The following is a 25,623-nucleotide window of genomic DNA, read 5'->3' on the forward strand; positions in this document are numbered from 1 at the left end:
TCCAATTTATTACTTTGGTCTTTCTCTTACTTATGTCCTTCTCAATTTTTATCTTAAAGCTTATTATGTTATGATCACTATTACCTAGATGGTTTATTTCCCATTACTAGATCCAGCAATGCTTCCTCTCTTGTTGGGCCTTTTACATATTGGGTAAGAAAGGAGACCTGCACACATTATAAAAACTCCATTCCCTGTACCCCTTTACCTACCTCTTCTTGCCAGTTTATTTGGGGGTAGTTAAAATCTCCCATGATTATTATTCTATGCCCTTTACTTATTTCACATATTTGCTTACATATTTCTTCTTCCACCTCCTTTCCACTATTAGTTGGTCTGTAGTATACCCCTATTAGCATGATCGATCCCTTATCTTTCATTTAAATCCATATGGATTCTGTTTCTATCCTTCTGTTAGTGATGTCCCTTTTTTCTACTGTCATTGTTATCTCTAATTTGTACAGTTACTCCACCCCCTTCTTCCTTCCCTATCCGTTCTGATTCTGTTAAAACTGGCAATGTTTAGTTGCCAGTCCTGTTCTTTATATAGCCATGTTTCAGTTATTCCTATTATATCTGGTTCCTCGCTACTGATTATTGCCTCCAGTTCCCCCATTTTAAGAACATAAGAAATAGGAGTAGACCATACAGCCCCTTGAGCCTGCTCCACCATTCAATAAGATCATGGCTGATCTTCTACCTCAACTCCACTTTCCTGCCCTATCCCCATATCCCTTGATTCCCTTAGTGTTCAAAAATCTATCGATCTTGGTCTTGAACATATTCAATGACTGAGCATCCACATTCTCTAGGGTAGAGAATTCCAAATATTCACAACCCTCTGGGTGAAGAAATTTTTCCTTATCTCGGTCCTAAATGGCCAACCCCTTATCTTGAGACTATGATCCCTAGTTCTAGACTCTCATGTCAAGGGAAAAGACTTATTTTCGACGCTGTGTACATTGCTGTACAGGCAATTTAATTCATCTTTAATCATTGTTCCTTTTACTTTATTTTTAACAGTCCTTTATACTTCTGTTTTATAACTGCGTTTGTTCCTTGACCATTTGTTATCTTTATTCCTTACCCATGTCTGACCTTTACACTCATCTCCTGTTTCTTTTATCTTTAGACTTTTGTTATTGCTACCAGATCCCTCCCCCCATCTTGCTAGTTTAAAGCCTTATGCACCGCGCTATTTATCCTTTCCGCTAGGACTCTGGTCCTATTCCGGTTCAGGTAGAGCCAGTCCCAGTTCCTTCCTGTCCAAGTACTGGTGCCAGTGTCCCTTGAAACGGAACCACTCTTTCAGCCACGCATTCACCTTTCTGATCTGCCAATCCCTATCCCAACTGGCACATGGGTAGTAATTGTGAGATTACCACCCGTGAGATCCTACTTTTTATTTTAGTTCCTAGCTTCTGATATTCTCTTAGCAGGACCTCCTCCTTGTTCTTCCTTATGTCATTGGTGCCAACATGGACCACGACAGCTGGATCCTCCCCCTCCCTTTCCAAGTTCCTCTCCAGTTGATCCAAGATGTCCTTTACCCTTGCACCAGGTAGGCAACATACCCTCCTGATCTCTCGATCGCAACTGCAGAGGATGCTATCTATTCCCCAATTATAGAATCCCCTATGACTACAACCTTTCTATTCTGATCTCCACCCACCCCCCCTCCCCCTTGGACAGCTCCACGGTGCCTAGGTTAGCATTCTGGGCATCCTCCCTGCAAGCCTTAATCCTTATCCTCACAGATATCAAGTACCTCATACCTGTTGGATAGGACCAGTATCTGCGGGATCCCCTTCTCTACCATCCCCATCCTTATGTGTTAGAGTGTCTCTAAATCACACTCCAGCTCAGACTCTGATCCCGGAATGTCTTAAGCCAGAGAGTTTTACTGCAGATGTGGCAATCCGGGACAATCTCGCTGTCCACAAACTCCCACATATTACAGTCCCAACACACAACATGTACTGCCATTTCTAGTTTTTATTTATCAGTAGTTTATTTCTAGGACGAATAGAATCGCTTGAGATCTAGATCTTTACTAAAAGGATTTAACTTGATTTCAAAATAATTATTAATTACTTAAGTCTTTTTTTATTTTATGTATTTCTTTTAATTTAAGTTTTAAAAGTTGATCGATTAGTTTACAGTCCCTTGGTTCAAATCACTTCGCACCTCCTTCCCCCTCTGCACCTAATTCCCACACTCCCCAAATTCCCAGTTTAAAGTCTTTTGTTAGCAACTCACTCCGCCCGTACCAACCTCTGGGCTCAAGCTCAAGATGTGGCTTAAATTTAGACAGACTGGGTACTTAATTTCAGGAGAGATAGGGAGGGAAAAAATGGGTGGAGAGGCAGTGATAGTGAAGGATTCTATTACATCACTAGAGCATAAGGATGCCCCAGGCAGTTGGATTGACAGATTCCATATGGATAGAGATAAGAAATAGGAAGGCAACGGGTACAATTTTGGTGTGCATTACAGGTCATCGAACAGTAGAACTGAGACAGAGGTGAAGATCCGCAGACAGTTCAGAGAGATATGTAGGAAGAAAAGGATAATAATACTGGCCGATTTTAACTATCCTAATATAGGTAGACCATAAGACCATAAGAGATAGGAGCAGGAGTAGGCCATTCGGCCCCTCAAGCCTGCTCCGCCATTCAATGAGATCATGGCTGACCTGATTTTTACCTCAACTCCACTTTCCCGCCCTTTCCACATATCCTTTGACTCCCTTGCTGATCAAAAATTTGTCCAATTCAGCCTTGAATGTATTCAATGACTCAGCCTCCACAGCTTTTTGGGGTAAAGAATTCCAAAGATTCATGACCCTCTGGGAGAAGAAATTCCTCCTCATTTCTGTCTTAAACAGGCGACCCCTTATTCTGAGACTATGCCCCCTAGTTTTAGATTCCCCCATGAGGGGTAACATCCTCTCAGCATCTACCCTATTGAGTCCCCTCAGAATCTTGTATGTTTCAATAAGATCTCCTCTCATTCTTCTAAACTCCAATGAGTATAGACCCAACCTGTTCAATCTTTCCTCATAAGACAACCCTTCCATACCCGAAATCAACCTAGTGAACCTTCTCTGAACTGCCTCCAATGCAAGTAAGTCCTTCCTTAAATAAGGGCACCAGAACTGTACGCAGTACTCCAGGTGTGGTCTCACCAGCACCCTGTACAGTTGTAGCATGACTTCTCTGCTATTATATTCCATCCCCCTAAAAATAAAGGCCAATATTCCATTTGCCTTCCGGATTACCTGCTGCACCTGTATGTTGACTTTTTGTGTTTCATGTACGAGGACACCCAGATCCCTCTGTACAGCAGCATTTTGTAGTATTTCTTCATTCAAATAGTATTTTGCTTTTTTATTTTTCCTCCCAAAGTGGATGACTTCATATTTTCCCACATTATATTCCATCTGCCAAATTTTTGCCCATTCGCTTAACCTGTCAATATCCCTTTGCAGACACTTTGTGCCCTCATCGCAACTTGCTTTTCCACCTATCTTTGTATCATCAGCAAATCTGGCCACAAGACACTCTGTTCCTTCATCCAAGTCATTGATATATATTGCAAATAGTTGAGGCCCCAGTACTAATCCCTGCAGCACCCCACTAGTTACAGATTGTCATTTTGAAAATGACCCTTTTATCCCGACTCTTTGTTTTCTGTTAGTTAGCCAATCCTCTATCCATGCCAGTATATTACCCCCAACACAATGAGCTCTTATCTTGTGCAGTAATCTTTTATGTGGCACCCTATCGAATGCCTTTTGGAAATCCAAATATACTGCATCCATTGGTTCCCCTTTATCCACCCTGCCCGTTACTTCCTCGAAGAACTCTAATAAATTTGTCAGACACGATTTCCCCTTCATAAAACCATGTTGACTCTACTTGATTATATTATGAGTCACAAATGTCCTGCTACTACTTCCTTAATAATGGATTCTAGCATTTTCCCAATGACAGATGTTAGGCTAACTGGTCTATAGTTACCTGCTTTCTGTCTCATTCCCTTCTTGAATAGGATAGTAATACATGTGGTCAAAATAGGGAATGCTTTTTACAATTCAGAATGTATTATTATTAAAAAGTACCTGGATATGCACCTAAAGTGCCATAACCTACAAGGCTACAACTGGTGAACAACTTATTTGAGAGCAATGGAGAAATAGTGACCACAACATAGTTAGGTTCAATGCAAGAATAGAAAAGGATAAGGAGTTTAAGATAAGGATGCTAGGCTGGTAAAGGGCAGAGTTCAGTGAGATAGAAAAGGATCTGACCCAAATTAAATGGGCAGGAAAGTTAGAAAACAGGTTAATACATCAGTGGGAAATCTTCCAATATGAAATGGATAGATAAAATAAATATATTCCTATAATCAAAAACAGAGTGCATCAAACTATAGAGTTCCTAGGACAACGAGAGAGAGATTAAAACTAAAGTGAAATTTAAAAGAAGAGCTATGATAAAATTAAGGCTTAACAATACTAAAGATAATTATGAGGAACATAGAACATGTAGTACGGAGGTGAAAAGGATGACTAGAAAGGGAATATGAAAAGGGCTAGAAGATAATATAAAAAGAAATAAATAGTGACGGCTTCAACAATATTTAAAAAGAGGATAGATCGCTAACAGAAGGAAGGGGTCTACTTGTGACCCTACGGCTGGTGAAAGAAGTCAGAGCGGAGATAGCAGTGGCTTGATCGCAATTTTTCAATCCTTGTTAAATATGCAAATTGAGCCATGGGACAGAAGAGTAGCCGATGTAATACCTTTATTCAAGAGAGGACAAACCAGGTAACTGTAGGTCAGTTAGTTTAATGTCGGTTGTGAGAAATTCTCAGAATCCATAATTTGAGATAAAATTAGTGTTAAAAGCAAGTTATGTTTGATAAATTTAATAAAGATTTTGATGAAGTGACTGATTGGACAAATAAAGTGAATGCAGTCAATGGATTTTTAGAAGAATGAAAAAAATGTTAAAAGAATAGGGGGGAGAAGGAAGACAAACAAAAAAATATTTTCACCATTTACTTCAGAAAGACAAAGCAACTAAAGTTGTCAGTTGGATTCGGCCTTTGCAATAACTAAAGGATTTTTGTAAGTACAAATTTTTTTTGGTGTATTCAACTGAATGCTGATGCCATACCTTTTACAATAACAGCTGCTTTTATATTCCACCAAGACCCATGCTATTGACCTTGGATCCTGACACACGAGTCTCGTGCAGATCGCTACAACCCATTTTTAACCAGGTTTTCCCAACAGCCTGCCTTAATGAATCCCAGCGTTTATTTTTGGGTTTAGCCTGTTACACGAGACCACATGTCAGGAGCTGGCACCACTAGCAGAGGTCATAGTGCAATATAAAAGCAGCTTGAGAGTCAAAGGTTATTTTTCAACCCCTGTGCATAAATTACAATTATGTGAAACATTTACTTTGCACACACTGTCCGCCTCATGATTCCTTTTGCCATCTCCTCAGAGGGAATGTGTAGAATCCAGAATGGAGACTGAAAAAGAAAATATATTTATACATTAAATCATCCACAGTGCTGACTTTAGAAAGTTAGCAGTGTTCTGTTACTGAAGCTTTTAAAAAAGACCAGTATGTTAGTGAATGAGAATCAAAATTAAAAGACATTGGCATTAAATAGAACTTCACTCCAAGGAAATTTTCAGAGTTCATTTAACATTATGAGAATCTGAAACTTTATGCCCAACACTGCTCCAACCAGCGTGTGCTTTGAAACTTCAAACATTTCCTAAAATAAAGCTTTACACACCTACGTGTTTTTCTGGGCAAAGGGAATGAAAACTGCATCAAGAATTAGAACTTGCAATAAAACTTCAAATCGATCAAATGGGAAGAGAAGCCCCATTAAACACACAAACCTTCACAATATAGAAATGATTTTAAACAGCCCTAAATTCAAATACCATCACAAACTGCTAGGGTTTATGAATAAGTGCAATAATAACTACGGTAAAAGTGACATAGGCAGAAACAGCTCACTCCATTTTGTTGCATTTTCCCTTTCCCTTGCACTCCCTGCATCTTTGTCAGGACAAATGTATCCAGTTAGACCCCTTTCCTAGAATTTTGTGAATCAACATTCAAATGTAGAAATTGCAGATCCCTGCCAGTCGTCTGGGGACACTTGGAACCCCTAGCCCTGTTCATTTCTGAAGACACTAGGACTGAGGAGGCTAGGTTTCGTGATCTATGTATTTTTTCCATTATTGGTTCTGTTGTGGCGTGGGATTTAATGCCAGGAGCATTTTTATCACCTATAAGCACAACAATGACATTCATACAACACCTTTAACATAGAAAAATGCCCCAAGGTACTTCATAGAGGCATAAGGAAAAAATGGACACCGAGACATAGAAGGAGATATTAGGAAGGGTGAACGAAAGCTGGTGGTGAGTTTTAAGGAGGATCTTCAAAGCAGCAGAGGGAGGTGGAGAGGCAGAGGGATTTAGGGAGAGAATTCCAGAGCACAGCCGACAATGGTGAAACGAAGGAGGTAGGGGCACCGTCAAACGGCAGTGGCACTGGAAGCCCTCAAAACTGACTCAAGTCAAACAAGGCCAGGTAATAGGAATACCGGAAACATGGCTACAGAAAGAACAGGACTGGCAACTAAATATTGCCGGTTTTAACATAATCAGAACGGATAGGGAAGGAAGAAGGGGGTGGAGTAGCTGTACTAATTAGAGATAACATAATGACAGTAGAAAAAAGGGACACAACTAACAGAAGGATAGAAACAGAATCCATATGGATTGAAATGAAAGATAAGGGGTTGATCACGCTAATAGGGGTATACTACAGATCACCTAATAGTGGAAAGGGGGTGGAGAAAGAAATATATAAGCAAATATGTGAAATAAGTAAAGGACATAGAATAACAATCATGGGAAATTTTAACTACCCCCAAAAAAACTAGCAAGAAGAGGTAGGTAAAGGGGTACAGGGAATGGAGTTTTAACAATGTGTGTAGGACTCCTTTCTTACCGAGTATGTAAAAGGCCCAAGAGAGGAAGCATTGCTGGATCTAGTAATGGGAAATAAACCAGAACTGATAAGAGAAGTAAGCATAGGGGAACATCAAGGCAATAGTGATCACAACATAATAAGCTTTAAGATAAAGATTGAGAAGGACATAAGAAAGACAAAGACCAAGGTAATAAATTGGAAAAAAGTTGATTTTAAAGGGCTGAGAATGGAACTAGGGAAAATAAATTGGAAAAATTTACTGGCAAACAAACAAATAGAACAGCAATGGGAAACATTTAAAACAATGATCAATAGAGTCCAGGTGAAATATATCTCACTAAAAAGCAAGAACAAACTAGCCAGTAATGGCACACCATGGATGAGTAAAGAAATAAGGACAAAATTGAAATTAAAGACAAAAGGTCCCTAAGTACATAGACAACAAAGGAGAGGATGACAAAAGGGATTATGAAAAGGTTAGGAAAGAAGTCAAAAAAGCAATTAGGAAAGCGAAGAGGAACTACGAAATTAAATTATCAACGAATATAAAGGAAACAATAAAGTATTCTACAGACACAGAAATAACAGAAGAAAAATCGGGATAGGGCCACTTAGGGATACACATAATAAAGTCACAGGTAATGACAGTGAAATAGCAGAAATATTAAATAATTACTTTGCCTCAGTATTTACCAGGGAGACTAACATGGTGGGCATGACATTAGAAAAAGAGATCAAATATGATATAAAGACATTTAAGATAGAAAGCAGGGAGATAATTGATAAACTAATCAAACTTAGAGAGGATAAAACCCATGGTTCGGATGGATTGCATCCACACATATTAAAAGAAATTAGAGAAGAGATAGCAGAGGCACAACTACATATATATACAAATTCATTAGAAAAGGGAATAGTGCCAGAGGACTGGCGGACAGTCAATGTGATTCCTATATTTAAAAAGGAAAATGGAATAAGTCCAGGGAACTATAGACCAATTAGCTTAACGTCGATGTAGGACAGATAATGGAATCCTCACTCAAAGATGTAATAGAAAAACATCTAGAAACCAAAAATATAATAAAGAATAGTCAGCACAGATTTCAAAAAGGAAGGTCATGCTTGACCAACCTTATTGAATTCTTTAAAGAAGTACAGAAAGGGTATACAAGGGTAATTTTTTTTTAATATTCGTTCATGGGATGTGGGCGTCGCAGGCGAGGCCAGCATTTATTGCCCATCCCTAATTACCCTTGAGAAGGTGGTGGTGAGCCGCCTTCTTGAACCGCTGCAGTCCGTGTGGTGACGGTTCTCCCACAGTGCTGCTAGGTAGGGAGTTCCAGGATTTTGACCCAGCGACGATGAAGGAACGGCGATATATTTCCAAGTCGGGATGGTGTGTGACTTGGAGGGGAACATGCAGGTGGTGTTGTTCCCATGTGCCTGCTGCCTTTGTCTTTCTAGGTGGTAGAGGTCGCGGGGTTGGGAGGTGCTGTCGAAGAAGCCTTGGCAAGTTGCTGCAGTAGATGTAATATATTTGGATTTTCAAAAGGCCTTCATTAAAGTACCGCATAAAATAGTCTCATGACTAAGGTTAGAGCATGTGAAGTCAGGAGACAAGTAACAGAATGGATAGCAAGCTGGCTACAAGACAGAAAAGAGAGTAGGAATCAAAGGTAGTTACTCAGACTGGCAAAAGGTCAGAAGTGGTGTTCCACAAGGATCAGTGCTGGGACCATTGTTGTTCACCATTTACATAAACGATTTGGACTCGGGAATCAGAAGTACAATTTCAAAATTTGTGGAGGGCACCAAATTGGGGAGTATAGTTAATACTGAGGAGGACTGCACCAAAATACGGGAAGACATTAATAAACTTGCAGAATGGGTGTGTAATTGGCAAATGAATTTCAATATAGAGAAGGGTGAGGTGGTACATTTTGATAGGAAGAATAAGGAGGCCACATAATCCTTGGAAAATAAGAGTCTAAATGGGGTAGAGGAACAGAGGGATCTGGAGGTACAGATGCACAAATCACTAAATGTAGCGACGCAGGTTAATAATGTTAATTGTATCCATGTGATTTATTTCAATTAGTGTTAATTATATTCAGGTGGTGGGTCTCAATTAGGGACTCTCATATCAATTTATAGGAAGGTGTGAATAAAGGCTTGGAAGAAACTGAAGACCAGGCTCCAGTATTCTATCCTTCACCACCAGGCTATCCAGTTATCTCAAATAAGGCCATAAAATATTGGATGGGATAAACTTAATGGAAGAAGTAGTATTAAGGGGATTAGCATTTTTGAAAGTAGATAAGTCACCAGATGAAATGTAACCCAGGCTGTTAAAAGAAGCAAGGGAGGAAATAGCAGAGGTTCTAACCATCATTTTCCAATCCTCACTGGATACAGGCGTGGTGCCGGGGGATTGGTGGACTGCTAACTTTGTACCATTGTTTAAAAGGGGAGTGAGGGATAGACTGAGTAATTACAGGCCAGTCAGTCTAACCTCGGTGGTGGGAAAATTAATGGAATCAATTCTGTGGGACAAGATAAACCGTCACTTAGAAAGGCACGGAGTAATCAAGGACAGTCAGCATGGATTTGATACGGGAAGGTCGTGTCTGACTAACTTGATTGAATTTTTTGAGGAGGTAACAAGGAGGGTCGATGAGGGTAGTGCATTTGATATAGTCTACATGGATTTTAGCAAGGCTTTTGACAAGAGCCCACATGGCAGACTGATCAAAAAAGTACAAGCCCATGGAATCCGAAGGAGTGGCAAGTTGGATCTAAAATTGGCTCAGTGGCAGGAGGCAAAGAGTAATGGTCGACGGGTGTTTTTGTAACTGGAAGGCGGTTTCCAGTGGGGTTCTGCAGGGCTCAGTACTAGGTCCTTTGCTTTTTGTGATATATATTAATGATTTGGATTTAAATGTAGGGGGCATGATTAAGAAGTTTGCAGATGATACAAAAATTGGCCAAGTGGTTGAAAGTGAGGAGGAAAGCTGTAGACTGCAGGAAGATATCAATGGACTGGTCAGGTAGGCAGAAAATGGCAAATGGAATTCAATCCAGAGAAGTGTGAGGTAATGCATTTGGGGAGGGCAAACAAGGCAAGGGAGTACACAATAAATGGGAAGATACTGAAAGGTGCATAGGAACTGAGGGACCATAGAGTGCATGTCCACAGATCCCTGAAGGTAGCAGGACAGGTAGATAAGGTGGTTAAGAAGGCATACGGGATACTTTGCTTTATTAGCCGAGGCATAGAATAACCAAGGAGGTTATTCTGGAACTCTGTAAAGCACTGCTCGAGTACTGTGAACAGTTCTGGTCTCCATATTATAAAAAGGATTTAGGGGCACTGGAGAAATTACAAAAAAGATTTACTAGGATGGTGCCAGAACTGGGAGATTATACCTATCAGGAAAGATTGAACAGGCTGGGGCTCTTTTCTCTAGAAAAAAGACTGAGGGGTGAGCTGATAGAGGTCTGTAAGATTATGAAAGGGTTTGATAGGGTAGACATAAAGAAAATGTTTCCATTTGCTGGGGAGACCAGAACTAGGGGCCAGAAATATAAGATAGTCACTAATAAATCCAATAGGGAATTCAGGAGAAACTTCTTTACTCAGAGAGTGGTTAGAATGCGGAACTCGCTACCACAAGGAGTAGTTGAGTCGACTAGCATAGATGCATTGAAGGGGGAGCTGGATAAACACACGAGGGAGAAAGGGATAGAAGGATCTGCCGTTAGGGTTAAATGAAGTAGGAAGGGAGGAGGCTCGTGTGGAGCATAAATACCGGAATGGACCTGATGAGCCGAATGACCTGTTTCTGTGCAATACATTCTGTGTAATTCTTTGTAAAAAGGCCAAGGAAAACTACCATGCACCCCTAACCAGCGAATCAGTTTTCCTCCATGTTGAACACCACCTGTAAGAAGTGAAGAATGTACTCTAGATAAGGACTTCCATGTCCACCACAAAGGGTCATATACCTGAAACATTAACTATTGTTCCTTCTTCTTCAGATGCAGCTTAACTTGCTAAGTGTTCCCCACAAATAAATCGGTATATATATTACTGAAATAACAAGATACCAAGGAGTGGATCTAAGACTGTAATATAACTTGAAATTTCACACAGCAATTATAAACGATTCCATTATTCTGCAGCTATAGCATCCTGTGATTAAATTAGTATTTGATGGTACAAACTGAGAACATTTGTACCCTACCTTTTCATCAAAGTTTTCTTCACAGCTTAACTTCCCATCACAAAGAGAAAACAGAGATTTAAGCTCCTGTAACAAAAAAAGATATTTGGTTTTCACAGCACATGTACAAAAATCTGAGCAGCAGCTGAATCAAAAATCTTTTTGCTATAAATCAAAAGATGCACTCAGTTAACAAGCACTGGTCTTTCTAATCTGAGCTGCATTACCCATCTATCTTTTGTTCACGGCATTTTAACTGTGTTCAATAATAGCTGCATAACTGCACTAAGGAATAAAATATGTTAAACAGGATCAAAGATTTATAAAATCCTTTATACATGTGGTGAAAAAATAATCTTGAAAATCTCTCTTTGGGCAAGTGGGAATAGTCCAATGAATTATCAACTAGCAGTCAGGCAGCATTAAAATTATGACACCTGCTTCAAACCTTTATGTCAATAGCTTTGAATTGCAAAGAATGAAGACAGTCTGTCCACCATTCAGAGAGTGGTGCAGTGAGGTTCTCTGATGCTTAGACGGATCACTGACTGACATGCAGGGTGCATCAGGAATGCTGGAGGGAGCCTTCACCAGTATTGACCTTCCACATGGCAACTAATTGGTGATTCTTTCCAGTCAAGTGAAAGGAAAACAGACAAATAAATATTTTCCATTTTGCACCACAAGGATACATCTCATACTAGATAACACACACACTGAAGAGGGTAATACTGAAGAGTTACACACTGTGAAATGAACAATCCAAATTAAGCTCACTTAGAACCTTTAACACACATTAGAGAAATCATTCATCTGGGACTGTAGAACTGAGGTACCAGAGGAGGAACAGTGCCCTATCCCACCAAATCATCTACTTATGCAACACAAACGATAGCAACATCAGCAAAGTTAACAGCATTACAAGAATTACTCTCATTATTTATGGACTAGAACAGAAAATAAAACAATGTTATCACACTCCCAGAGCACTCATCAAATCATCACATGTAGTAACAACTTCTTGACCAGTATTTTTTTTTCAATACAGCACCTGGGCAAATTAATCTTGTAATGCCACCGAGGGATTAAAATAACTCATTCCTATCAGCTGAGAATGATCCAATACCAACTGGTGCTCCTTCTCACAATACATCCTCATGCCAGCCAACAAAATGCATACCCTCCCCACTTACAAACAGCATATTAACACTGCAAAATGACAAACTACAGTAAAGCTAGATACAGAGCAACTACTGAAGGACACAATTTTAAAACTTTCCTCAAATGACAGTCATTTGCTTAATTTCTTCTTGTCAAACCTGAACCAAAGCTCAGCTTCCCTCACCCACACAGCCCTCTGTGCTGCCTTCTCAACTTGACCTTTATAGAAAAAAAGCTCCAATTATGTTCAACACTAAAATTCAAAACATTGACTCTGCATTTAACAAAATGTTACCAAACTTATAGGAAAGATGCTAGAAGGGATCGGAAGCAATGCCTTTTATGATCACTGGGAAAGGGAAGGGGCTATTAGAAATTCACAATACGGCTTCCAAGAAAATAGGTCGTGCCTAACAAATTTGATAAGCTTTTCGAGGACATCACTAAGGTAGTGGATGAGGGAAATCTGGTGGACATTCAGAAAGCCTTTGATACCTCACACCAGGTCACTTCACAAAATAGAATCTTGTGGCAGAAGCAGAAATTTGAAACACTGGATTAGGAATTGGCTCCAATCCCACAGCCAATAAGTTGTAGTTAATGGATGTGGTTCAGCTGGGAAACCTTTTACTAGTGGTGTCTCCTAGGGATCGGTCCTGGGCCCGCTACTCTTCACGGTCTTTATTAATGATCTGGACAATGGTGTTGGGAGTATGGTAAGTTTGCAGACGACACCAAAATCTGTGCAAGGGTTAAGACGGTAAAGAATTGCAATCAAATCCAAAAAAATTTAGATGTGCTAGGGGAGTGGGCCACACATTGGCAAATAGCATTTAATTTAGATAAATGTAGTGTCATGCATGTTGGCAGGGCCAAGACAGAATACACATCATTTGCAGGGAACAATACTGAAAAGGTTGAGAGGAAAAAAAGATCTTGGTGTTATTGTGCAGAGATCACTACAGGTTCATGACCAATGTAGAGAAATTGTAGCTAATAAGGTGTTGGGTTGTATTAATTGAACCATTCAGTATAAATCAAAGGACACCTTTTTGACACTATACAGGTCATTGGTCAGACCGTATCTAGAGCACTGTGCCCAGTTTTGGTCCCCCCACATGGTGGGTGATAAAGTGGCTTTGGAAAAAGTCCAGAGGAACAGCAACAAGAATGATTCCTAACTTTAAAAACCTCAGCTATTCAGATAGGCTCAAGGACCTTGGTCTATTTACTTTAGAGCAGCGTAGACGTAGAGGTGACCTGATAGAGGTCTATAAAATAATTAAAGGGCTGGATAGCATCCCTATTGATAGATCATTCCAATTTAACACATTGGGGAGGACCAGAGGACATGAGTTTAAACTATGTAAGAGTAGCAATAGACTGGATGTTAGGCGGTTCTTCTTTTCCTAGAGTATTGTAAGCCTCTGGAATACATTGCCGGCTGTGTGGTGGGTGCTGACTCTCTGTATGCCTTCAATGGGGAGCTGGACCGGTTCTTGACCAGGGCAGAGATCGCATCTTGGTCCAGTGATCTCCTGGACTGGTTTCGATCACCTGAGGGGGTCAGTGAATGATTTTCCAGAGTATTTTTTCCCTTATTGGCCCCGTTTTTCTCTCAGATTTTTGCCTCTCCCAGGAGATTACATGGCTGGGGGCGGGGTGGGGAAGAGAGCAGGGAGGGAAGAAGTGTTTAACCATGATGATCTGGCCATTATGGTGTGGAGCAGGCTTGATGGACCAGCCGGTCCTTTCCTGCCCGTCAATTTCAGATGTGCGTAAGAAGGGATTATTTTACAAAACTGTTGTTGTGTACAGTCTATTTTTAAGGGGAACTGGGTTGCTTCAGATGAGTGAAGCAGGCCTTTGTAATAAAGTTGCAGAACTGCTTTACTTATTCAATAAAAAGCTTGTAATCCTCATTCCCAAATATCTTCAATTACTTCCTACCTTCACTCCACATCACTAAATATCACCACCAGGCAACCCCGTGACATCCTACTCACACAGCTGCCCAATTTCTGCAATAGAAGTTATTCCACATGGACCCGAGACTGATTTTCAACCATGCAGTTCAGCATCAAACACTGCAGAACTGGATCTCACACAAGCTTCCTGCTACTTCAGTCCACATTACATTGTCAACCTATAATATTTTACAAAACATTATGTCTGAATGTCACTTCCTGTCTACAAAATCATACTTCCTGTTGCTATATTTTTTAATACATAGAATTTACAGTACAGAAACAGGCCATTCGGCCCAACTGGTCCATGCCGCTGTTTATGCTCCACACGAGCCTCCTCCCACCCTACTTTGTCTAATCCTATCAGCATATCGGTGGAGAGGGGGGAAATTCCTTCAACCTTGAGGCTTGATCGCAATTTTGTGTCAACTTCTTCCAATTTTTAAAAATTTTTTTTTTTATTCGTTCACGGGATGTGGGCGTCGCTGGCAAGGCCGGCATTTATTGCCCATCCCTAGCGAGATTTTACAACTGAGTGGCTTGCTAGGCCATTTCAGAATCAACCACATTGCTGTGGGTCTGGAGTCACATATAGGCCAGACCGGGTAAGGACGGCAGGTTTCCTTCCCTAAAGGACATTAGTGAACCAGATGGGTTTTTACGACAATCCGGTAGTTTCATGGCTATCATTACTGATACTAGTATTTTAATTCCAGATTCTTATTTAATTAATTGAATTTAAATTCGCCAGCCGCCGTGGCAGGATTTGAACTCGTGACTCTGGATTTTAGTCCAGGCCTCTGGATTACTAGCCCAGTAACATAACCACTACGCTACCGTACCCTTTATAAATTCTTATGTCCACATTTATAATCTGTGTAACTTATCACGCTATAATTAGACTCGCCTGCCAGTTTTGTGTCTCCCAGCTCCTCAGCCTATAATGCCCAAAAAATCCTACACTCCAAAAAAACTCTACTTCACTGTTTCCCAAATTGCCATATGATTTGCTATTTAGCTATTAATAATCTCAAATTAAGTATTTTATAAAAATAAGGATAGAATGATTTACTTTAAAATGTGTACTGAATTACGTCTGCATGTCCTGATCCAAATATCCACTGCCCCTTAACTCTGCTTCACCCGATGACTACACTTAGGTCTTGACTCCTGTGTGCAATTACAGGGGTGATCAACGAGTAGATACAATGAATATTGAAATCAACCTTATAATATATAGATCTCTGTTCAATGTTTTAACTAAATGTCACAGCCCAATCACTAGGATTGTGCCCGCTGGTTCCCTCCAGCGCTTTTCCAGCCAGAGTTTATATGGTCAGTGGGAGAGCGCTTAACTTACATGGGAGAGGCAGATACAAATGCTGGCAACTTATTCCAGAGGCAAACGGCTCTCTTCAAACAAAAGTAGCTAACATCAAAACTAGTTTTATGCTTACATAACTTATACTTATGTCCACTGTCCTTCCTAACCAATCCAGCTCAAATAGCCCATCGACTTGGGTGGAGTCTAACCCTTTCACTATTTTAAAGACTTCAATCAGATCTCCTCAAATTCTGCCCTTTTCCAAGGTAAAAACCTATTGTGGTAACTAAGGGCCCTTAAACTAGGTATCAATTTAGTGGCCCTCCTCTGAAGCTTTTCCAAAGCCTCTGTATTTCCCACGAGGGGACCAAAACTAAACACAATATTCTAAATGGGACCTGACCAAGGCCCTACACAAAGAAAGGACAGTGCTTCTTGTTTTGTTTTATGGTAAATTATCCAGGAAATACATCCTAACACCCTATGTGCTTTCACACTAGCCTCGCGGCAGTGGTTATGGATCTTCAACGACTCAGACTATAACCCTCAGGTGCGTCTCCCGCTCAGCAATCTTGAGCATCAACCCTGCAAGCTGCACATATGCTTGAAGTTGCTCCTACCCAAGTGCATCATGCTACATTTGTCTTTTTTAAAAAGATGGACCCATTTCACCATTTCATCTAGATTCATCACAAATCTATGTTTTTCATCTAAGGTCATTGAAACTGGACATATCTTCGTGTCATTCACAAACTTGTGGAAAGTTCCCCCGATGCCTTCATCAAAATTGTTGATATCAATGGTGAAGAATCACTGGATTGGGGGTAATATTCTGGCATGGGTGGAGGATTGGTTATCTAACAGAAAGCAGAGAGTTGGGATAAATGGTTCATTCTCGGACTGGCAACCAATAGCCAGTGGTGTTCCGCAGGGGTCGGTGCTGGGTCCCCAACTCTTTACAATCTATATTAACGATTTGGAGGAGGGGACCGAGTGTAACATATCAATGTTTGCAGATGATACAAAGATGGGAGGGAAAGTAGAGAGTGAGGAGGACATAAAAAACCTACAAGGGGATATAGACAGGCTGGGTGAGTGGGCGGAGATTTGGCAGATGCAGTACAATATTGGAAAATGTGAGGTTATGCACTTTGGCAGGAAAAATCAGAGAGCAAGTTATTATCTTAATGGCGAGAAACTGGAAAGTACTGCAGTACAAAGGGATCTGGGGGTCCTAGTGCAAGAAAATCAAAACGTTAGTATGCAGGTGCAGCAAGTGATCAAGAAGGCCAACGGAATGTTGGCTTTTATTGCTTGGGGGATAGAATATAAAAACAGGGAGGTATTGCTGCAGTTATATAAAGTATTGGTGAGACCGCACCTGGAATACTGCATACAGTTTTGGTGTCCATACTTAAAGAAAAGACATATTTGCTCTCGAGGCAGTACAAAGAAGGTTCACTCAGTTAATCCCGGGGATGAGGGGGTGGACATATGAGGAGAGGTTGAGTAGATTGGGACTCTACTCATTGGAGTTCAGAAGAATGAGAGGCGATCTTATTGAAACATATAAGATTGTGAAGGGGCTTGATCGGGTGGATGCGGTAAGGATGTTCCCAAGGATGGGTGAAACTAGAACTAGGGGGCATAATCTTAGAATAAGGGGCTGCTCTTTCAAAACTGAGATGAGGAGAAACTTCTTCACTCAGAGGGTAGTAGGTCTGTGGAATTTGCTGCCCCAGGAAGCTGTGGAAGCTACATCATTAAATAAATTTAAAACAGAAATAGACAGTTTCCTAGAAGTAAAGGGAATTAGGGGTTACGGGGAGCGGGCAGAAAATTGGACAAGAATTTAGATTTGAGGTTAGGATCAGATCAGCCATGATCTTATTGAATGGCGGAGCAGGCTCGAGGGGCCGATTGGCCTACTCCTGCTCCTATTTCTTATGTTCTTATGTTAAGTGCAACAGCCCTAGCGTCGATCGAAGTAGCTTGAAAATTCGGTGACTGACCGCCATTGGGTGGAGGGTTGCCCTCTGTAAAGGGGCCAATCAAGAATATTTTTCTTTTAAAAAGAGAAAAATTGCTGCACCTTTTTTCAGGGGTCCAGACCACTTCCCTGGCCAGGACCTTCCCCCCGTCCCACGTGACAAGGTTCACTTCCGCCCTATGCCTCATTCCACCCACCATCCAGCATTTTGCCAAATCCTGACAGAGCCAGGAATGCAGGAACTCCTGGTGTAGGGAACCCCCACCCCAGCTTTGTTCCCCTGACAATTGCCTTGTAGGGGGTGGGTGGAAAGGCAGCGTGCTAGAAAATAGCAGAAATGGCAAAGACTGGCACAATCTTGCAGATCATCAGGGTCCATCAACAACAACTTGCATATATTAAGGCCGTAACCATATAAAACGTCCCAAGGCACTTCAAAGGAACATTATCAAACAAAATTTGATATGGAACCACATGAGATATTAGGACAGGTGACCAAAAAAGAGGTAGGTTTTAAAGAGCGTCTTAAAGGAGGAGAGCGAGGGAATTCCAGAGCTTAGGGGATGCGCAAGAGGCAAGAATTGGAGGAGCGCAGAGATCTCGGAGGGTTGTCGGGCTGGAGGTGGTTACAAAGATAGGGAGGGGCGAGGCCATGGAGGGATTTGAAAACAAGGATGAGAATTTTAAAATCGTGGCGTTGCCGGACCGGGAGCCAATGTAGGTCAGCGAGCACAGGGGTCTTGGGTGAACGGGACTTGGTGCGAGTTAGGATACGGGCAGCAGAGTTTTAGATGAGCTCAAGTTTATGGAGGGTGGAAGGAGGGAAGCCGGCCAGGGGAGCATTGGAATAGTCAAGTCTAGAGGTAACAATGAATGAATGAGGGTTTCAGCAGCACAACATTTTACAATATATGACTGCCCAGCTGTCTGGAGTGATTGCAGCAAGTTGCCAGCGCTCACACTTAAAATGAACCGCCAGTTGGGCAAAGATACCGAGAGACTGCAGGCACCTGGAGCACTTTAACTGTCCCTCGGAAACGATCTGGTGTCTTCGGTAAAACAAACAGTAATTTCTAAACAGACTGAACTCTGTTTTTGTCCAGGAGCCGCTCGCACATATTTCCACAGCAGCAAAATACGGCGGACGCTGAAAATCTGAAATAAAAATCAGGAAACGCTGCAAACATTCAGCGGGCGGTGGAGCGAAGCTGCCGGAGTGTTTCCAGCGTTTTCTGTTTTTATTTAAGCGGCTCCACTGGGCCTGGTCCAGTGTGGAGCTCAGTCTCTGCTCCAGTTATTATCCCGCTCCAGACACCACCGAGCCGGACTCGGACTCGGACTCTCCGCCACACTCACCGGGAGTCGGAACTCCAGGTTCTCCTGGGCTAAAAGAAGTAAAAACCTCCGACCCACGTTACAACTGAACAGCGCCATCTTCCCCTCCGTCAACAAAACAATCCCGACCGCCGCCTCATCCCCGGATAACAGTTCCGGGTCTGACTCACTCTCCACACTGATAGAGCACACAACCTTTTACATTATTACCCCTTGTTTTATGTTCTAATCAACAAATACTGTGCTTTTTACTACTTCTAAATTGTATTATTTTAATCTATTGGTTGAGTACTGTTGGTATATATGTTTTTATTTATTGCCTGGGAAATATTATTTTATTTTGAAATGGGTTTCTTCAGCATCTCGAAATAACCGTCCTGTTACTTTTTTTTAATACAAAAACCCCTCACATCTTTTCACATTCATGAAGTAGAAATTAGTTAAAACAAAGCATACGTCCTTCCAAATGTTTAGTGCCCATAACTGAACACAATATTTCAGCTGAGGCCTAACCAGTGATTTATAAAGAGACTGAAAAAAAAATCTTTCTCTTCCAGGTTTTAATTCCCTTGAAATTGCCTCCTACATCCGAGGAAGACAGTGAGCAGGAATGTGGGAGTCAATCCACTAGCTGAAAGTGACAGTGGCTGTGGTAAACTATCTCCCTCATCCTTCTCGACCTGTCTGCAACCTTTGACACAGTTGACCACACCATCCTCCTCCAACACCTCTCCACCGATGTCCAGCCTCTCCGCCTCTCTCTCCTCCTTTAAGATGCTCCTTAAAACCTACCTCTTTGACCAAGCTTTTGGTCACCTGTCCTAATATCTCCTTATGAGGTTCAGTGTCAAATTTTCTTTGATAACGCTCCTGTGAAGCGCCTTGGGAAATTTTATTCCGCTAAAGCCGCTATACAAATGCAAGTTGTTGTTGTACATGGATCTCATGTCCCTTATGTTCCTTTTGGGCCAGCTATTAGCTGGAAAAACTGACCTACATCTTAATTCCCAGCTCAGGCCAAGACTTGCCTTTTTGCAGCTTTTGTTAGATATGGTTGACCCTGAAAAGGGGCTTTGCAGTCCTTTATGTCAATTTCAACTCCAGGAAGAAGAATCTTACCAGATTACCCTAGCAACTACCCCGTTAAACTCTAATGAATCAGGTCATCTCAACCAGAATATGTATGAATATATTGTCTATGAATATGTATGAATACATTGTCTGCAACACACTGGTTTAGGCAAAGCTAATCTACATCTCCGAGCACTGTTGTATTGTGAATTTAACTCCTTGAGAACTAACCTGAAAGAAAATAGACGAAACAGTGAATATTCCACCTACGACTTGGGATAGCATTGAGTGATTTGGTTGTTGTGTGTTGTTTTGGGAAGTGTTGTAGAAGTTTTAAAAAGTTTGGATTTATACTTTCATTCAGTTACATATATAACTCAATAGTGACATTTTAACATATATTACACCAATATTCCTTCCCCTCCCCAATGGCAACTAAGTCAGAAATCCCAAAATGTGACAGTACACTAGTAGAGGCTATAGTAAAGGATGAAATTGCTCAGCACTTGGAGAAACATGAGTTAATCAGGGCCAGTCAGCGTGGATGTTGTCGGCCTGCCCCGTGTTCAGGACCCAGAGATCAGCGGAGGGAGGGAACACTAGGGCAAAGCTTGAAAAAGGCTTATATAAGAGCTCTCCAAGCACAGCCGTGCACAGGCCCATCACCGAATAGAGAAATTTATAGGTTCAAAGTCTATTTTTAAACGGGTAGCATCTTTTTCCCACTGCAACTAACCCCCAAGACTTCCTGCAGCAAGTCTTTGCCCTTATACTGCTGAATCAAGATCAATTTGAAAATCTCTGAGAAAAGGAAGTAGTCAGTTTGAAACTCCTAAACGAAAGAAAAATCAAAGTTTGAATTTTTCAAGAGTTGATTTAGATTAATATAGGCTTCCACAATGGTAAGACATATAAGAAAAAGAATCGCTGTGGTAATATAAAGGTTATTTACAAGAGGTCACCTTATTGCTTATTGCAGTTAGGTGGAAGGATGTCTACAGTAAATACATGACTGTCGTATATGACTCAACGCATTTTTTTTAAAAATCAGATTTGCACTGGCTAACATTCTGTTTACCCTTTCCCAAGTGGTCTAATTATCCATGCTAAGTCGCCAATAGCTGCAATCAATGATGCTCAAACTAACATCAGTATTACGGGGAGAGAACATCGACTGTTTGCAACGAGAAACATTGTCCAGCGGATCGTCGTCGCTCCCACCCCCTACTCTGCCCCATTGGAGCCCTGTCCGGAACACGCTCTTCTATTGATTGATTAAACTGTCGATCAGCGGCCCGAGGGTCTGAACCGACAGCTGCAAATTCAGTACCACGACCCTGCGGCGTCCAGGCTGCAGCCCAGACCAACGTTCGGGTTTTATCAGAAAAGACTGGGCTGAAACAGATCAACAAAACTGAAAAAAAGGGGATCCTAGTTTCCAGTCGCTGATTATTTCGGGGAAAAGAATGGCTGCGATGACCTTCCCGGATTAAGAGGATCCCAGTGTATTGGAAAAGAAATGGAAGAAAGTGGAGGCAATCACAAGGTGCCGGGGAGGCCAGGGCAGCACGGATCGGGAAGGCTGAGGCAGACGTGGCAGAAATGGGCCGATGATCACAGGGAGTCCCAGCGGCACAATCCTTTCAGTGGCTCCCATGCGGTGACTTTGCGGCTGCACAGAGGGGAGGAGGGATACGGGCATCCGAAAGAGGGATCTAAAACAGAGCAGAGGGGGAAAGATGCACATACCCTGGTCGGGAAAGAAGTCGAAGAATTGCTTTATATTATTAGAAAGAACGGAGAAGCCGGAACGGATGGGAACATTTGTATAACTTTTGGGAAATTGTTTGATGCCTATGTGACAATTTCCAATAAGGTGGTGGGGATCCTGCTGCGAGCGAGGAAACACGGTCTGGTTCACTTTGATGGGGAAATGCTTTGGCAAGGAAGGGACGATAGCGCTCTCATCACACTACTCGAATGAAGACTAAGTTTCAGTTAGTTTGTAGGAAATGAGGCCGAGTAATTTGTGAAATTGCACCTTTCGTCGCGTTTACAGTGAAGCTGGAATTATTTTAAGCTTTAATTGGAAAACACCAAAACAGCAACAATTTGAATGTATGTTTTAAAGTGTGCAGGATTTATATTAAGAGAAACAAGTACTTCATTGCAGCTGTAGTAGATACAAAGCCGCAAACTAAAAAGTTGGGATCTTTCAGAATAATGTGCGGGTAGGACGACGGCAGTATACAGAGTAACTGGACATTTAATTTCGGCCATTTATCTAGAATCAACATCTGAGAGCCCAACTTAAGCAACACGCTGTGCCAAGCATTGGGGTCTTTTCATGCGATTCGTTGAACTGTGAAATAATCTACACTATTTTATTCTGTGAGCTCACAAACACCGAGGCGAAGCTTACAGTATTTGACTGGCTTTGGAGCAGGAAGTTTATTTAAGATATGCGAATAATATTGACAAGTTAATTGTTCGTATTATTTATTACTTTTTAAAGGAGAACTGCAAGTCAAACGCTAACATCTCACAGACCGTGTTCAAAGAACAGCTCAGCTTTACATTTGGTTCACTAAATTAATCTAGAACAGGTTCTCAATATGCCAGTTTGATTTCTGATGTGACTTTAGCAGAAGGTTTATTTTCTTTAAATTCATTGATCAACATCTACATGGATCCTACACTGAGTCATGAAGGCCCTACAAATGATAGATTGGTTTGCAGTAGATACGAACATAACATTAAAAACCAGATCGTTAATGTTTACGCTAAAAAAATACAAGTTGGGATTCTCTACTATCTATCGATCTGATCATAAATCACATCCATCATTATATCTTCCGGTATCCTCCTAGCAACCGATGTCAAACTAACAGGCCTAATTCTTGAGTCTGATTTTTTTTTCCCCTCCTGGGAAATGAGCCTCCCTCCGTTAAAAATAACCCAGATCTCAAGCAAGTCAATGACTCGCAATAATACGTCTCCTATTTCCTTCAGCAATCTGAAGTAAATGGCATCCAATCTTCATTGAGTGCCTTAATCCTAGCTAAGACAATTTCTATATTTACTTCTACTTTAGCAACACGCCTATCTCGTACTAGTGAAAACAGCTACAAAATATCTATTTAGCACTTCAGCCATATCTTGGTTCTCAAACATAGCTGGCCCTGCTGAGTATCTCACCTATATGGTCCTTAATCATTTTCTAGCTTCTGACATAACTGAAAAAAACATTGCTTCTAAATCTGTCCAAAATCTTTTTTTCCCCAAATACTATTTTTGGCATTTCTAATGGTGGCTTTAGTTATCCTCACCTGTATCTTACGACTGCCCCTACTCTCTTGAATTAGTCTCTTTAAACTGCAAATATTTTTGTGATTCATTTGTTAATAAGTTGTAACAACTTATTTACGAAGCTGAACAATTACAAGAAGAGTTACCATCAGAAAATAACAGTAAAACTCTACAAAACAATACCTGTCTTTGGTTACCTCCAATTGTATTTATTTATCCTAATTTGTTTTTAAAACTTATCTTTAACGTAGTAAAACATCCCAAGGCACTTCACAGGAGCGTTATCAAACAAAATTTGACACTGAGCCCATAAGGAGATATTAGGACAGGTGACCTAAAGCTTGGTCAAAGAGCTAGGCTTTAAAGAGTGTCTTAAAAGAGGAGGGAATTTTTTTTTTAGAGCTTAGGGTCCAGGCAGCTGAAGGCGTGGCTGCCAATGGTGGAGCGATTAAATCAGGCATGCGCAAGAGGCCAGAACTGAAGGAGCACAGAGATCTCGGAGAGTTGTTGGGCTGGAGAAGGTCACAGAGATAGGGAGGGGCGAGGCCATGGAGTGATTTGGAAGCAAGGATGTGAATTTTTAAAATCTAAACTCTGCCAGACAGGGAGCCAATGTAGTTTAGCAGGCATAGAGGTGATGGGTGAATGAGATTTTTTCAACACCAGTTGATCCACTTGTTTTTAACTGGTTATGTATTATGTTAAAGTGTTGAATAAAGAGTTAAATTATTATAAACCTGTACTGAAATAAAATTCGTAAATCAGCACAATACACAGTAATACAAATATGAGAAGCTCCTGATCCTTCATTATCACAAAACACTTTTTTTTGTATATTGGATGGTATAACAGTGTGCATCCAGAGACAATGTAACAAGGATCAATGTCTCACAAGTTTGACCTTGATGGTTGCCGGTCGCAGAGAAAGACTCAAAGTTTTATTTTGATACCAACAGGCAAGTCACATATATACCTGAGACCCAACTCATGTTCCAGCAATCCTGGGTCAGCAAATTTTACACGGAACTCCTACATGTGAGGATCACACTGCCAGAAGATACTCTTATCAGTCTCATCTACCCTAGATCATCTAGAGTACAGTGGTGTTGGTCACTCTTGCAAGCAGTCTGAGCATCTTACTTTCAGCAGTGTGCCCATACTACCCAATATCTAAATATATGGTAGTATAACCCAGGAGTGTAACAATAGGACACCCTTGTGATCTGAACTGGCAACTTATAACTGCCAAAATGTACAAATCTGCATTTAAGTATCCAGATCCAGGCCTACACCTCTGTGTCTTGTTTCAAAGCTGGCTGACTGCTCAAGTGCAACTTTTTTCCCTATACTATCTGTATATTCACAAGAAGGGTGGGGCCTCCAACTCTTTCCCCATTCAGGGATTCACCAGTAGCCCAGTCAACCAAACTGATTACTGACTGTTCCAAGAGTATATTCTCACCAGACCGGGCTAACATAAATAGAATCATAACATGTGTGGTTGTTTTGTTAGGCTATCAGAGACAGGATAACAAATTGCTTTATGTCTCTGATTGTTGTAGAGAAAAATAAGGATACTTGGCCTATTAGTACATCAAAACCCTCTTCTGTCTCAGTGCTGCAGCCTGTGGATTTCTTTTTAAACCCATGAAAATTCAGTTTTAAAACACAACCATTAAACAAAAACCATTCCTATATCCTCTCCACAAAGAAAAAAAATCAAATGTCCAAAAACTTGACATATCTCCCCTCTCTGGGTAGGTCTCTCACTTGCTCGTGAAGACCCCCGTGCAACCAAACTTGGCACGTCACAACAATGCCTAATCCCCCTATATCCTAGAAATCCAAGAGCGGCATGGAAACCTGATTGAGGTGTGCCAGTCTTGTACTGATGTCTCAGACACAAAATAAACTAGAGGACAGAATTACAATATTTCAGTACAAATTAGTTCTTTGAACCATTATGCAAGAATCCACGAGAGACCCATGGTTTATAATTTTGATTTAGGTAACAGAGATTACATAACCCCCAGTTTAATAATACAAAAAAGCAGGTTGCAACTATTTTAGTAAAGGGTGCAATGAAAATTATGCTAGATGTTGGTGCTCCAATACACTGTCACAGAGTGGTAGATATGGATTTTGGCCCTTGATGCTGTTCATCGGTTCAGCTAATGCCATTGGTTATATGTATAAGTTGTAGG

At 41.1% G+C, this 25,623-nt stretch overlaps 2 protein-coding genes across 4 annotated transcripts in view; one reads left to right on the top strand and one right to left on the bottom strand.

Moving 5' to 3' along the window:
• trmt11 (tRNA methyltransferase 11 homolog) overlaps nucleotides 1–19,169 on the bottom strand; it is an 84,271-nt gene extending 65,102 nt beyond the window's left edge. For 2 of the 3 annotated variants that reach the window (XM_067983801.1, XM_067983803.1), the window contains exons 1-3: nucleotides 19,061–19,169; nucleotides 11,284–11,349; nucleotides 5,475–5,548 (exon numbers count right to left, since the gene is read on the bottom strand). In XM_067983801.1, coding sequence (XP_067839902.1) covers nucleotides 5,475–5,548; nucleotides 11,284–11,349; nucleotides 19,061–19,138 — 218 coding nt within the window. In that variant the 5' untranslated portion in view covers nucleotides 19,139–19,169. Of the gene's footprint in view, nucleotides 1–5,474; nucleotides 5,549–11,283; nucleotides 11,350–19,060 lie in introns of those variants that run through there. The other variant, XM_067983804.1, reaches the window with a different exon arrangement.
• Nucleotides 19,170–21,405: 2,236 nt separating this feature from the next.
• Nucleotides 21,406–24,155, top strand: si:dkey-29b11.3 (actin-binding Rho-activating protein-like). Its single transcript, XM_067983805.1, has one exon. The coding sequence runs from the start codon at nucleotides 21,630–21,632 to the stop codon at nucleotides 22,092–22,094; it is 465 nt and encodes a 154-aa protein (XP_067839906.1). The 5' UTR covers nucleotides 21,406–21,629; the 3' UTR covers nucleotides 22,095–24,155.
• Nucleotides 24,156–25,623: the final 1,468 nt, after the last annotated feature.

The sequence above is a fragment of the Heptranchias perlo genome, chromosome 5 (genome assembly GCF_035084215.1).
Source record: "Heptranchias perlo isolate sHepPer1 chromosome 5, sHepPer1.hap1, whole genome shotgun sequence".
NCBI classification, from domain to species: domain Eukaryota; kingdom Metazoa; phylum Chordata; class Chondrichthyes; order Hexanchiformes; family Hexanchidae; genus Heptranchias; species Heptranchias perlo.